The 15,452-nt window shown below is 42.8% G+C and overlaps 1 protein-coding gene across 1 annotated transcript in view; it reads left to right on the forward strand.

The window, feature by feature from the left end:
- Positions 1–1,403: 1,403 nt before the first annotated feature.
- GABBR2 (gamma-aminobutyric acid type B receptor subunit 2) overlaps positions 1,404–15,452 on the forward strand; it is an 847,514-nt gene continuing 833,465 nt past the window's right edge. The window contains exon 1 of the mRNA XM_054020335.1: positions 1,404–2,633. Coding sequence (XP_053876310.1) covers positions 2,334–2,633 — 300 coding nt within the window. The 5' untranslated portion in view covers positions 1,404–2,333. The remainder of the gene's footprint in view (positions 2,634–15,452) is intronic.

Consider the following 15,452-nt stretch of genomic DNA (forward strand, 5'->3'; position numbering starts at 1 on the left):
TCACCTTTTCTCCTGCCTGCCTGTTATGTCTCTTGTGCCCTTCTTCCTCCAGCACAGCACTCCACCATCTCTGTGCGTCTAGAGCAGAGAGAATACATATGCACCAGCAGCAGACACAATTTTCTACACTCTGGGTACTAATGGTACCTCCCCCCGCCGCCCAGTCTGGCACCTGAGGGCGCCGCCTCAGTTTGCCTCATGGTAAGGCCAGCCCTGATGGCCTATGTTATGCAGGAGATCAGGCTAGATGATTATAAGAGTCCCTTCTGGCTTTAAAATTATTAATCTATCAATGCAATTTCCCGTTATTCTAATTTATCACACGGTTAGCACCAGTACATATGTAATATAAGTAGGATTTATTGGCCAGTGCTAACGTTTTGCTTAAGAAAAAAGGTGTGGAACCTGTAATGAGATCCTTGGTGATTTTAGGAAAAGAATTAGTATTTATAAAAAGGGAGGAGTCTGAAGCATTTAATTGTGCATAGTTCTGTGTTCTTTGATCACATTCTCAGTAGTTAACCTCTAGTGCTAAAACAACAAAGACTGACCCTATATTGCTGCCTGGACTCTCTCTGTGTTTTGAGTTAAAGCCTCCCTGTTGAGGGACTTTGCAATATATAGTCGGGGAGGAGACTGTGTACAGTGTATCTCTGTTCCACAGGGGAAAATGTACCTGTGTGAGAGTGGTATGGGATAATGTGTACAGATGTGATCAAGTGTGCAATATGTCTGCAGGTGGGAGATAGGTGGAGGTGAGTGTGGGCTGGGGAGTGTTTGCATGGTATGAATGAATGCCTACAATGTGTATAGGGTCCATATTCTGTGAGGCACAATGGGACCAAATTCTATGGCAACAACCTCTAAACTCCACACAGCCAACGCTAAATTCTGCTGCAACATTCATTTATTTAGTTGCAGCTGCAAGCAGGGAGACCAAAAGGAATTTGTAGGGCACCAGACTGCAGAAAAATGGTGAATTCCATGGCATCTTGAAAAATGCCAAATTCTACAAAAGCAGAATACATATGGCCCAGAGTATTGCCTGTGTGGACACTGCAGGTGTTAGGCAGAGGACTGATTGCATATGTGTGTGGGATGGAGGGAACTCTGCGAGGTGCGGTGTGTTTGAGTGTGCTTAGTGTGTCTGTGGATTTGTGGGCTAGTGTGCGTGCGGTATGTGTGGGGAAGGGTGTATGGGATGGAGTATGCGGGTAGGATGGGCTTGTATAGTGACTGCAAGGGTGTGGAGAGTGTTTATATCGTAGAATGGGGCGATGGGAAGGGCAGTTCTTGCCAGCTGATTACATAAAATTTTCCGTGGAGGGGGCTAATATATGCGAAGCTGTATTAATCACCCAGGCAGACAACATACCAGTCATGGCATGTAATGACCTGTTTGTGCTTCCACAGATCGCCTTCTAATCCAAAAGTAGGACTGAAAATGGAGCCCTTCCATGGCAAAGCCTCTACACACCAAACACCTCCGCGTTTCCAGATGTCCCTCTATGTTCGCAGCGCAACCTTCTACCTGAAAACATCTCGGATTCCCAGGCACTGACTACAGCTGCCAGGAGCGAGCCCCCCGCCCCCCAAGTATTGTCCCTCTCTCCCTCCCTCCTATAGGCTGGTGGAGGTGCCCAAACCCGCATCTCCTGACTCCGCTGTCTCCTCCTCAGCAGCGATTTCGTGCGGCGGGAAGAAGCCCGGTGACAACAATCCCAAGCAGCGGCGGCGGCAGCGTGGATGAAGCGGCGGGGCCGCCTGGCTGGGATTACAGGAGGAAAGGGGGAGCGTGTCCCTTCCCGCCTCTCCCGTCCGGCGAGCTGCGGGGCGCGTGCGGTGGGGGGGCGAGCGCCAGCGGCTGCCGGCTTCAGGGGAATGCGGCACTAGCATCTCCCCCAGACCTCGGAGGCACCGCCGCGGCAGCGCGTCCCTCCTCCGCCGCCCGGCCTCCGGAGGGGGCTTCTCTCCTCAGCCTTCCCTTTCGCGGTGCCTCAACTCCGCTATGGTGGCTGCCGCCTTCCGCACGCCGGAGCGGGGCTGCGCGGGCCGGCTGCGGTGCTGAGTGCAAGGGGAGGCAGGTCCCCTCTGGCCGCTGCGGGCTGGGGGCTCTCTCTGCGCCTTGCCGCGGCCGGCTGCGGCGGGCGGACCTGGGGAGGAGGAAGCGCCATTGCCAGGAGGATTATTGCCGGGGGTGCCGGTGCCGAGCGGGCAGCAGAGCCCGGCGTTGCCCGCGCCCATCCCCGCCGCCCTTTGCCTGGCCGGGGGAAGCGGCCACCCAGCGATGCGCCCGGCGTGAGGGAGCCCGCGCCCTCGCCGCCGCCCGCAGCATGCCGCCCTCCCCGAAGAGACCCCGCGCGGCCGCGGCCGCCGCCTGCCCTGCCATGCTGCTGCTGCTCCTGTGCTTGGGCTGGGCGCGGGGGCACTCCCGGGGGGCGGCCGGGCTGCTCCCCAACGCCACCACGCCGATCTCCATCATGGGCTTGATGCCGCTCAGCCAGTCGGAGGAGGACCAGAAGAGCAAGATCGGCCGGGGCGTGCTGCCCGCCGTGCAGCTGGCCATGGATCAGATCCGCAACGAGTCCCTGCTCAACCCCTACTCGCTGGACCTCCGGCTCTATGACACCGAGGTAGGGATGCGGTTCTCCGGCAGCCTCTCAGTGCCAGCCTGCTGCCCCCTCCCCGCGCCTGCCTGGGGTGTGCAGTCCGGGGGATGCGGCAGGTGCTCGGGGAGGGAAGGACATTCCCCCTCCCCCACAGCTCCCAGAGCCCCGGACCTTGGGGCATGCGGACAGGTTGATGCGCAGCTGATTGCTCTCCGCACTTGGCCTGACCCGCGAGCTGTGCTCCGGGCATCAGCCTTGTGTGTCAACATGGAGTGCAAACAGCCGACAGATGTTTAGGGCTGCGAATGGTGTTTTGCCATGGAGCGAGGCTCCGGCGAGATACCCAGGGTGCGGTGGTGGAGAGGCAGGCAGCGGGGCGGACGGGCCATATTGTGCTCTCAGTGACACCAGGGCACGGCCGGACTAGGTCTGCGGGCATCAATGGGCTTGCTCCGCATTTTATAGCGGTGTCGCTGAGAGCAGAATGCGGCCGATACCACCTCTGCTGGCTTGTTGGGGAAGACGGGGGCACGGTGACAAGGTGGGGGCTGGGCCGGGCAGGTGTCTGGGTTGCTAGGTTGTGTGATAGCTTGGGCTTGTTGCCCTTCTTCGTGACATAAGCCTGTAGAAGGATGGGTTTAATTGGTGATTTCTACGTTAAGAACCTCAGGCTGTCTCTCTTTCCCAGTGTGGTTTCGATTTATTAAGCAACAGATGCACGTCAACGGCCTTTTCCCCCCTTCCACCCCCCCCCCCCCCAATGAGCTGGCCCTGAGATCCGGATTTATAAAATGTAGCATTTGGATTTGAGTGGAAATTGATGTAGCTGAAGGAAGCACTGTGAGGAGGTGGGAAAAGGAGCTTGTGGGTTTTGTCACATTTCAGCTTTAGCTTGCACGGCCTGAGCAGACAGGGACGTCCTTCCAGAGGTGTATTTGGAGGGTGAATGCAAAGTAAGGATGTGAATACGTCTTCGTCTTCTAGTTCTCGCAGATTTATTCAGCGTAAGCATTACCCTGTTTGATGTAGAGATCTACATCTCCTTGTCCTCACTATCGCATTTGTTACGATTAATAGGTTATGTAGTCGTATCAATTGCGTGTGGTGCGCGCACACACACACACACACAACCGTTAAGGAATGCAGAGGCATTTCAGGGGTGACAGCATGAATACAATGTTGTGAATTCAAAGCAGCGGATGTTCGCAAAGAGTTAAATTTGCAGTTTCTCTGTGTTGTGTATATGCCACACATAATTCCTAAAAGCCCTATGTTTCAGATTTGTTTCTTTGAGGCTGGAGTAGGGCATTGGGCAGGAAACGGTGTCAGATTTGGTACAGGAATTTCTCGTTCTCTTTAATTTATAGAGGGATGTGGGGTTTGGAAAATTATTTTTTGCTGAATTACACTTGATTTTCGTCACAACTTTAATAAACGTGTTTGCATCGAATAAATGCTGATTCAATATTGAATCTTTCCTGAAGATGGCAGTCATTTCTTGTGTAATACTGGTGTCTGATATCCATTTCCAAGACAAACCTGGTAAAGCAATTGACTATTGAACATCTTCCCTGTCCTAATTTGTTTTAAGAAAAACCCCTGTTTTCTCCCACTCTGTCCCCAGAATCTGAGAAATAAACTGAAATCATCAAGGATAGGCTGCTTTCATTGTAATATGTCTAATCCAGAAATTATTTAGGGAATCTCTTATTCTGTAGCTCCTGCTTTTTATTTACATAAAACTATATTATCTTTAGCATTGTAATTTTTCAGATCTCTTTAAGGGGAAATGCATATAATTGAAGACAGAAATGCTAAGCAAATATTCTAAGGCAGCATTTTTTGTATTAATGCAAATGATATGTCGAAATAGAATACAGATATGATGAGCCTAAGATAGTCATTAGTTGTCCTTAGAAAATGAATGCCAGTGAACTGTGAAATTATAATGAAAAGGATCATGGTTTTTTTTTTCTGAATGGCAATACCTGATTTTATATAAGCACAATATTTGTCAGAAATACTCACAATTTTACTAATTCATTCTTCTCTACATTATCCTATATAAACTGATGACTCCTAAAGATGGTCTTATTATAAAAAATGTGTAAAGAAAAGAAAATAGCCAAACTTGGACAAGATTTCCCCTTTACATATAAGGATCCAATAATATTCAATAAGCTGCTACACTTTTATATAAACCTCAAAACATTTGTCTAGTATGTGTATGTTATTTATTAACACAGAATTTGGTTTCTGAACTAGAAAGCTAACACTAAAAGTATTTATAAAACAGGTTCTATTTCTCAGTGGTTGAATAACAGTCTTGTTAAAAAACTCCACTTTTACTATTTAATGCTCCAGAGAAATTAAGAAATAGGATCCTGTCATAAACCTGGTATGTAGCTTTGAATTCCCGTTGATTGTTAATAGCAATGACCTGGGGAAACACTGAATATCATCTAGCCCTCAATGATCATAGGATGTTAATTCATCTTAATGTATAGGAGAGTTCATATACAATCCTCTAATAGGTACAGTGTAAAAAAAGTGCAGATTTGATTTTTAGAATGGCTGTTCTTGTTTTAATTGATACACTTTTTTAGGTCCTTCAATTAGTGAAGATAGAATGAGGTTATCTATAGAATTAATTGGGACTGTAATAAATTGACACATGTATGTACCATGTGAACAGGTTAACATTATTTTAATTTTATTAAAATATAAATGGTCTTTTCTGTGTTTAGAAAATGCATAACATATTTTGATCAGTATTGTGTGCTTAACAGTCACAATTAAATAACTTAGCACTCATGAAAGGTACCAGAATGACAGCACCTGAGAAAAAGTTGTTGGTTTATCCTCTAAATTTTAGTTATGCCAGTGCAGGATTCTTGATACTACTCAGCTGCTGTTTTAATTCTAATGTGGACAAAACGTGAGTGATAGTGTTGTTAAATTACCAGGCCCACTCAGTCCTTGCCCAGCTGCTGAGATTGACAAAAATATGTGGTCTGTTTGTTAGAGCAGGAGACCTACATTCTATTCATGACATAATCACTGACCAGGGAGTGTGAATCTCTTAGGACATAACAGTTGCATACATCACAGATACAGAGCCATCATAATCTCCTAAAGGGGAAACAGAACATTGAATGCAGGGTTTGATAGTAAGTGAAAGAATCTGATTTTTGAATATATTGAGACATACTATAAGTGCATTTATAATACTTAAGTCTACATATGGTAATGCTTTGGAATCTTAAACATTTTTATTGTTTTTTTTTTTTTTACAAAATCCCCCTTGAGACAACTTTGTTTAAGTATTGAAATATATTGTATTTTTTTACAAAGTTGTAATGAAAAGCCCATGAAAATAATTAAATTAATTCAGTTTGGATTGACATACAGTTTAAATCATTTATATATTCAGATTTTTTCTGGCAAGTTAAATGAGTATTGTTAATTTACTGCTTGTGATTTCTGTAATATATAAGAATACATTTACTGTAAATGCAATGATTTATATTCAAGTCATTGCCAGGCACTTTCTCAATTAGGCCACAATTCAGGAAAGCAGTGAGTACATATTTAACTTTAAGCATATGATTAACCCCACTCCTCTTAAGCAAAGCACTTAAATATGTTAAAAGTAAGCACATGCTTAAGTCCTTTGCTGAACTGGGGCACATGCCAGATTGGGTTGTGTACTATATTTTCTCAGCAAAATGTGATCAAGCAAATTAATGAAAATGCAAAGGTTGTTTCAAGGGAAATCAAAAGCCTGCTCCTGCTCCAATTTAATGATCCAATCCTGCAAACACTTATGTATGTTTTTAACTTTATGCACATGGGTACCACTACAACTGCTCATGTGAATAATGTTAAGTACAAGTGTAAGTGTTTGTAGGATTGAGGATTAAGTGAGTGACCAAACTCCCATTGAGTTTTCAATAGGCTTTGTATACGACTTTTCTTGGCCATGCTAGATTTTGTTGTTTATGTTATTTTAGAAATGTAGGGCCAAATAAAGTGAGCTGCTGAGTATTTTCTGCTTTCTAGGAGCCTGATCTACTGACTTTAAAGGGCTTTGGATCTGGTTTTAGGAGTTGAGGAAACTTGACATGTCTCAGTTCTGGACCAGTAACGAAGGTGTATTTATTCTTTTTTTCTCCCTTTGGTTATACATTCATTCAGCTTCTAGAGTAGAACTTAATTTTGTAGGGAAATAAACAACCTTAACATAAAGGAACTGAGCAGTGTGACAGAGAATGTGGCATATGTCACTAATATTAGTTTCATAGCAAGTGCAAGTTGGTAAAAGGGATTATAGGGAGAAATTTTTCAAAGTCAGAGATTGGAGTCAGGCACCCAACTTCCACTGATTTTTCAATGGGAGTTGAGTGCCTACCTGCCCTTTGTGCCTTTGAGTTTATGAAGCCTCAACACCTATAGCCAAGAATAATGGATGTGCAAGTCAGAATTCAATCATCTTGTCTTTTGAAGATCAAAATTACTTAAAACAGGATTTGGAGTCAAGAAGGTGGGGGATTGTTTCAGAAGTAGGGGGGATTATTATCAGAAAGAGGGGACAATAACATTGTACAGAGCTCTGAGATAATTTCATTTTTCCCCAGATACTACACTTAATCTATGAGTACTTTGTGGAAATTCTGACGTAACTCACCCTGTTATGAATCACCAACCAAAGATTTGGAAAACAGGTCTTGGCACAGCAGGCAGATCACTGCAACCAGAAAGGACAATGTCTCATGCTGTTGGTCCAAGAAGGTCTAAGAGAAAAGCTGAATTTCTAAGAACATAATGCATTTCCCTCTCTTATTCTGTAACTAAGCAGAGAGTACTTTATCTAATCTATTTTATCAACAATTAAAATCTAGATATTTTCTGCACATAACTTTTTGTTTTATTAACATTTTCTCTCTATTTTCAATAAATTGTTTAATTTTAAGAAGCCTATATCAGTCATAGATTGGTTTTGGTAACTTCTCACAGGCCAGTCCAAACAGAGTAAATCCTTTTAACCTCAAAAGCAAGGTAGTTAAAAAAGAAAAGGTGTCTGGATCCTTATCTCCATTCAGGAGTCTCAATCAAAAGGGGACAGACAAAAGTGTTCTCTCCATTTGTTTCATAAAGGGCTGTGGTCAGGAGAATACAAGGGAGAAGCCTAAGGATAAGAAAGGAGATGTGAGCTGAAGGTGCAACTAACAAGCATTTTTTCTATGTCCTCAGTGGCATTTGATACTAGCATAGATTACACTCAGAAATAAAGATGGGGCGTTATTGGGTACACATCCCACCTAGGAGAGCACCACCATTACATAATAATTGTTAAATAGCCGTTTATACTTTCTGATATAGGTACTTACTGCAGAGTCCTATATATTAAACTACAGTTACACTTAAGTTGCAATATGCATGAATAATTGTGAATAGCAGTGTTATTTTGGCAATAACTAGAGCATATTTTTGGTGCTTATCACTAATAATTATTATACAATGATTTTGAAAAGTAGTCTGTGGCCTCTTCAGCTATCTTTTGATGTCACTCCAATAGAGACATAATGCTAAGTCTTCTCCTAGCTACCACTACCTCTGTGGTATCTCTCTCTGTCTTTCTCCCTCAGGATTTTCCAAACATAAGAACACTTATTAGTTAATTGGCTGCTCTAATTTTCTGCTTGCTTTTCCACTGGTGTTCAGGTGAGGGAGAGGAAAGGAGAGAGATGGGCAGTGCTCCTTACCCGGGTATAAATCCCTGACTTGCAAAAGGTGCATCCCTAAGTTTCCCTGCCAACATGCACACAGCCAACATAACATTTTCTGGCACATGCCTATTAGATTTCATATGAGCCTCATAGCTCATCACTCTGTCTAAGGTGATATCACAGGCTTGTGCAGAGAACTCTGCTTCAAACAGTTAATTGACTTCTTCTGTAGTGTAAAGTTATTCTATCTTATGAATACATCAAGAAAGGAGCTTCAAATGATGAAAGGGGGGAGGAATTGCTATTTCTGGGCTTGATATAAACAAAAGCAGAATTCCTGCTTGTGTGAACAAAAAAAATGGGATGAAATCCTGGGGATAACAGAATATTTGCTATAAAAAGGGTGAAGTGGGGTGGAGGGTGGGGAGCTGCAATGGAAATATTTTATTAAATCTCCTAGGGCTTGTCTGCATGCAGAAGTTGCATTGATACAACTTAAATTGATTTAGCTGAATAGACACAAGCAGCATCACATTTCAAGACTTGTAACCACACTGCACCACCAATGATTTCAGCATGATGGAGAGTTTGGGAAGGTATTCCAGAGGCCCTTGTATTACTTCCAGGATCACTGCATAGTGGGCAATTTTTAGGGCATATTATGGAATTCCTATTGGCATTTGAGGGAATTCTGAGAGCATCCATCATTTGTTGGAATTCAGTTGGTGCCCATGCAACTGTGAACTGCAGAACTCCTCTTCATTACTATGGAGAAGATGCAGCACTGCTTCTGAAGTGCTGACTAGAGGAATCTGCAGGTGGAGGGAGTCGCCAGAAGAAAACCCATCCTTTGATGCCACTCGGCCATTCCTGTTGGATTTATTCATGGAGCAGCTGCACTCAGCAGAGTGGTATGTTTGGTGCCACCCAATAAACACTTCATTATGGGACTGGATCTTTGTGGAGATCTGGAATGACCAGCAGTGGCTCCCGAACTTCAGAATGTGGAAGACCGCATTCTTGGAGCTGTGTATCAAGCTTACCCTAACCCTGCAGTGTCAGAACACCAGAATGAGAGGGCAAAATCTGAATGTTTTGAGTTTTTGGAACTTACTGCTATGTGCAGTGAATACCTTTCATGTACTAGTAATCCTACAAAATAGTAAAAGATTCTCAAAAAATCTAAGAAGCCAGATATGCTGTGGGCCTGATTCTTGGACCCAGCAAAGCTGCACATAACTTGAGGTAAGGTTGATGTTTGCATCACCTTTGCGGTTCCTCAGTTCTGGGTCTGGCAGAGCACTAGATTGGCTCCTGGACTAAGTTAGAGCAGCCTCAGGGTTGCTCTTATTTATGCCCAGCTTCCTGTGTCCCAAAGGGCTCTTCTGGCAATATGGGATGGCTGGAATATAGCTTCAGTCATATTTATGTGCTCCTTGCCATTCCCCCCCATGTTGTCTGCAAGGGGGATGTTACAGAGCCTCTTTGCCATGCAGAGATTCCGTCTATGCACAGGGAATTTCCAGTTGGTAAGTTCTGCTGGGTTTGCAGCCCCTTTGCATCACTGGAGTAATGCAAAGGGACCAAGGTGGAATGCAGAATTGGGCCCTGTGAGAGACATGGCACTCCATGTAGTAATAAGCGCTAATCCACAATCCCAAATCTGGGGTTGATAGGGAGGGATTTGGGGCATGTGAATATCTGTCATTTTGACTTTAAGATATTAGTTTTGGGCTGTTTTTAATTTTTCCCATCTGGCAGGTTTAATTAATAGCATTTGGTAAAGAACTATTACCAAATGCTAGAAATGAAATCTAACAAAATGTGAAGGTAATGTCCCCTCTCCCAGCCAAATGTAATTTTAACAAAAATCTTATGATGTCAGAGCTAGATCACATAGACTGTTAAAATTGTTGTCGGGGCCTCCAGGGCGGATAAAGTCCCAGATTATGGGGTAATTTTTTTTTTAAAGCTGAGCATTGAAGGCTAAGGGCTGGTACTAGAAAATTTAGATGCTTCTGCAAAGACCTTGTACCATTCCTAACTAATTCATAGATTTTAAGGTCAGAAGGGATTATTATGATTATCTAACCAGATCTCCTGCACAACACAGGGCATACATTTTACCCAGAGATTCCTGCACCTAGCCCTATATGAACTAGCGGTACTTAAACTTTAGCAACCCGAGGACCCCCATTTTTATTTAAAATTTTTTGTGGTTCCCCAAGCTGGCTTCTAATTTTCCCCGGGGGTGTCCCGCCTCCACTTCCACCTCTTCCCTCAAGGGCCCACCCCACTTCTTTCCACCCCTGCTTCTCCCTTGCCCCTCCTCTTCCCTGCCTCTTTCTGCCCGCTCCGCCAAGCATACCCCATCCCCGCTCCTACCCCTCCCTCCCAGCGCCTCCTGCACGCCACTGATCAGCTGTTCCACGGCATGCAGGAAGCACTGGGAGGGAGGGGGAGGAGTTGACCAGTGGAGCCTGCGGCCCCAGACATGACTCACGGACCCCCTGAGTACCCTCACAGATCCCCAGGAGACCTCGGATCCCAGTTTGAGAACTGCTGAACTAGACCATATCTTTTAGAAAGATATCTAATCTTGATTTCAAGATTCCAAATTATGGAGAATTCACCACACCCGTTGGTAAGTTTTTCCAGTGATTAATTATCACCACTGTTAAGAATTTGTATCTTATTTCCATTTTGAACTTTGCTGGCTTTAGCTTCCAGCCACTGGATCTTATAGGGACTTTATGTGGTAGATCAGTGTCTGTCAACTTTTCCATATTGAGATCTCCCTAGAACTCCCTCCTATCTAGCTGGGATGTAGTTACCCCATTCCACCCAAGTATCATGTTACATCTTTTAGTCACAGCATCACACTGGAAGCTCATGTTCACTTAGTTATCTACCATGATATCCCAACTCCTTTTCAGAATCTCTGCTTTCCAGAAGACAGTCCCTCCATCATGTAAATTTGGCCTACATTCTTTGGGACACCGGGTGGGGCTACCCCAAGAACCCCCCCCGCCCCTGTGCAGGGCTGGCCCAAGCCACTTGCTGGAGTCCTGCCCCCCATTCCCCATGCAGGGCTGACGTCGCTGCTCACCTGAGCCCTTCCTGCCTTCCACTTGAGCCCTGCCTTCCCCCCGCGCAGGGCTGGCATTGCCGCTCGCCCCCATCCACGTTCCTCCACACACCACTTTTTTTGACAAAAGTGGGCATTTGTCCCATTTGCTCTTGCCACCAAAAAGTCGGGATGGCCAGGACACGATTTAAAAAAGGGACTGTCTTGGTCAAAACGGGATGTATGGTCACCCTACCTTGTATTTGGCTGTATTAAAACATGTTGTTGATTGTGCTCAGTTGACAAGTAATCCATGTCTTTATTTACCACTTCATCAACCTTTGCATCATCTGCCAATTTTATCAGCAACAATTTTGTATTTTCTTGAAGATTATTGATAAAAATATTGAATAGTATTGGACCAAGAATCATTAGAAACACCCCCACTCATCGTAGTCACCATTAACATTTCTAATATATCAATTAGCCACTTTTAATCAATTTAAAGGGTGCCATTGATCTTGAATAGTGCCAGTTTTTCAGTCAGAATGCTATGTGGTACTATATAGAATGTTTTACAAGAGTCCAAGTATATTATATTAGCACAATTAGCCAGACTTGTGATATCAGGTTCATTTGAGAAGACCTATTTTTCATGAAACCATGTGGATTGTTGTTAATTAATAGACTCACTGCTTGCGGTAGTCCCCTGCATTTTTACCAGGTTGGCTAAAGCACCAAACACTGTGAGCCTAATTCATCATTGCCCTGCAGCACCTTTTTAGTATCATAGCTTTATTTACCATACCATTTCCCTCACAAAATGGTATCACTCCAGTGTTTTTAGCCAGGGGATATTGGTCTGACTCTTTTCTGTTTTCTCCCAAATCATTCTCCATTATAATTCCTGTGTTGGTTACACAGGGCAGGTTCCAGTTTCCTCTACACTTTCACTGATCTACAAAATTCCTGTAAAGGAGTGTATACACAGTAAGCCTCTTTGTAAACATGTTGCATCCTTCTCCCTCAGGGAAATGTTGTAAAAGGCTCCTTTTGGGATGTTAATTAACGTCCTTTCCACTGTTTACTGTACCTGCCCTAGCAGACATTTAGTGTTTGCCTAATAAAGAGCTAATACTCAATAGATATTTTTCTTTACAAGTTCAACTCTATATGAAGATTAAACTTTGACAGATTAAAACTCAAGTGACACAACATGGAAGTAATTTGTATATTTTTCAAACTTTATCAGTTTCAGATATATTTACTCACATGTCCTTTCAATGTTATCAGTGGAAAATGTATTAAATACACACAAATATAGACAATAATATTAATACTCTGCACTCCTATAGGGCCTTCCTCATAGAATCATACAATTCTTTAGAAACACTAATGATTTCAATCTCACAAGAGTCCTGTGAGTCTGGGGAAGTGTGGGTATCTTTATTTACAGAAAGCAGAGGGCCCAATCTCTCTCTTTTTCTCTTCCCCATCCAGAGAATTTTAAACGAGAATCAATTGCATAGTCCAGAGGAAGGGGAGGGAGGGCCAAGGCTGACCCAGAGAGAATAAGTTCTTACCCAAAATCACACAGCAAGTCAATAGAACATCCAGGGATAATATTCAAAATACCCGACTCCCAGTCCTGTGCTTTAACAACCACTATCATACATTCCTTCTCCACCACTTAGACGTTGCATTTTACTGCTTTCCCAATAGTAGAAAGCAGGGAGTAAAGCAAGAGACAGAAAGGACCTATGGAATGTAGCAAAACATGCAGGATAGTGACTGATAGAGGTCCAAACATCTAGTTTAGTCACTTCAATCTGATGTTAAATACTTGTTACATGATTTAGGGTTTGTGTACATGGGGAAATTGACCAGAAAAGCTATTGCAGAATGAACTATTCCACAATAGCTAATCTAGAAAAGCTGCCATGTGGACATTGGTATTCTGCCTTTTTCTGATTTAGTTTAATTCATTTTGGAAGTTTCTTAAAATAAACCAGAAAAAGGCACTCTTATTCTGGAATAAGAGTGTCCTCACAGGGAGTTATTCCAGAATGGCTATTGCACTTTGCATTCAGACCCTACCTTACCTTATTCCAGGGTATCTTTCTTATGTAGACAAGTCCTTAGGCTGCTAAATAAATGGCCTGATTTTCAAAAGTGCTAAATAATATGCAGCTCCTCTTGACATCAGTGGGAGCTGCTGGGTAATCAACATTTGTAAAAGTCAGTAAAGTTATTTAGGAGCAAGATGGCACTACGAGCAGGAGACAGAAATGCAATTTATAATTAAGAACAAATGCATTCAGTTTCTTACCTTAAATTTTTAAATTGTTTGACTTAACTAAATCAGTATAGTATCTTTCTAAATCAAAGTCTTGCAAATAAAATGTCCTTTGAAACTATTGCACATTATTTAACTTTCACAAGATACTAGATGCAGGGATCTTTATCGATCAGGCATAGTTTAATTTCATAATTAACATATACATTTTAGGCATAGAATCATTAGGTAATTATTTCCATAGCCTATGCTGATAGAAGTGACTTTTATGACTGTAGCAAAAATATTGTTTTGTAAGAGTCTTATGTCCCTAGAGCCTTATTACTCAATATACAAATCACAGGCCACTGGTGGCTTGCAGTCATGCTTTCTGTAGTTTTCACTCTGATCCCGCTCTACTCCACTGCTTGCAGCCTAGAGATGGAAAAGTCTATGTTCCAATCATTCATACATTTTAGAACTAGAAGGGGCATTGAGTTTGACCTTCTGCGTAAGCACAGGATAAATGAAATAGATTGAAATTCCTTAGTCTCTCATTCTATGGCAGGTTTTCCAGACCTTGAATCATTCTTGTAGATCTTTTTGGAACCCTTTCCAGTTTGTCAACATCCTTTTCAAAGTGTGGATACCAGATCTGGATACACTGTGTTAGTAATGGTCTCACTAATGCCATTTACAATGGTAATATCACCTTTCTACTTCAAGCGTGTTGCTCAGCAGAGAGGAGATGAGATAGACCCTTGTGCTACCTGCTAGGAGCCAACAGAAGCTGTGTGTGCAGCAAAAACAGATTCTTCTGCTTTCTTCAGATGAAGCTCTCTGGCCTACAGGCAGGCCCAATTGCTCTGGGTAGTAGTGTGGAAAGTAAATCCTTAGAGGAACATTGCACCAGCTGTCAGCTGCTTCTCAATTGAACAGCTGGCTCCTGAAAAGCTGAGGCACACACAGATCAGAGCTGTGCAGGAGTGGCTTAATCTCGGTAGTGTCTCCTCTCCTGTCATGAGAGGAAGATGTATCTTGGTGTGACAATCGGAGTTACCATCAAAAATAAATCATATTAGAGTTAGATAATAAGGGCTTCAAAGGACCTGTGAGTATGCCATACCCTGATTAAAATAAGCAATTAAACATGGAACTCAGAGATACAAAGGGGGTGAATGATAATCAGAGCAGAGTGAATAACTGATTTTTCAGTTTAGTGACCAAACCGGAAAAACAAATAATTTCAGATCAACCCAAATTAATACTCTTTTATTTTTTCTCATTGAAACAAAAAGAAAATTGTTTCAGTTTGAAAGAATCATTTAATTTGATCCAAAATGGAATGTTTCATTTTGGTTTTGGGTGATTTTTATTAACCTTTTTGGGGTATTTTTATTTTGGTTAAATCTAGCTAAATTTCTAAATGAAATGTCTTGGTGAAGTGAAAAGTCCAAATGTTTCATTTAGAAAAATGTTGAAACATTTTGACTTTTTTGGATTTTTCCCCCCATTTTTTCAGCTGAAACTTTTTGCTGACTTTGACCCAAATTCCCAAACAATTTCAATTGACCGAAAACTGCTCTTTTTGGCAAATAATTTATTTGCCAAAACATTTCTCCCAGTTTTAATGATAATCTGCTTTGAAAAAAGCCAGTGCATCAGTGTGGGATGGGAACATCCCTCTAAATGTTAATGGATTGTCCTCAAGAGGGGAGAAACTATTGTGTGGGAGCATGAAATGACACATAGCTGCAGTTTAAATATATAGT

This window comes from Malaclemys terrapin, chromosome 2 (genome assembly GCF_027887155.1).
Source record: "Malaclemys terrapin pileata isolate rMalTer1 chromosome 2, rMalTer1.hap1, whole genome shotgun sequence".
In the NCBI taxonomy this organism is placed as follows: Eukaryota; Metazoa; Chordata; order Testudines; family Emydidae; genus Malaclemys; species Malaclemys terrapin.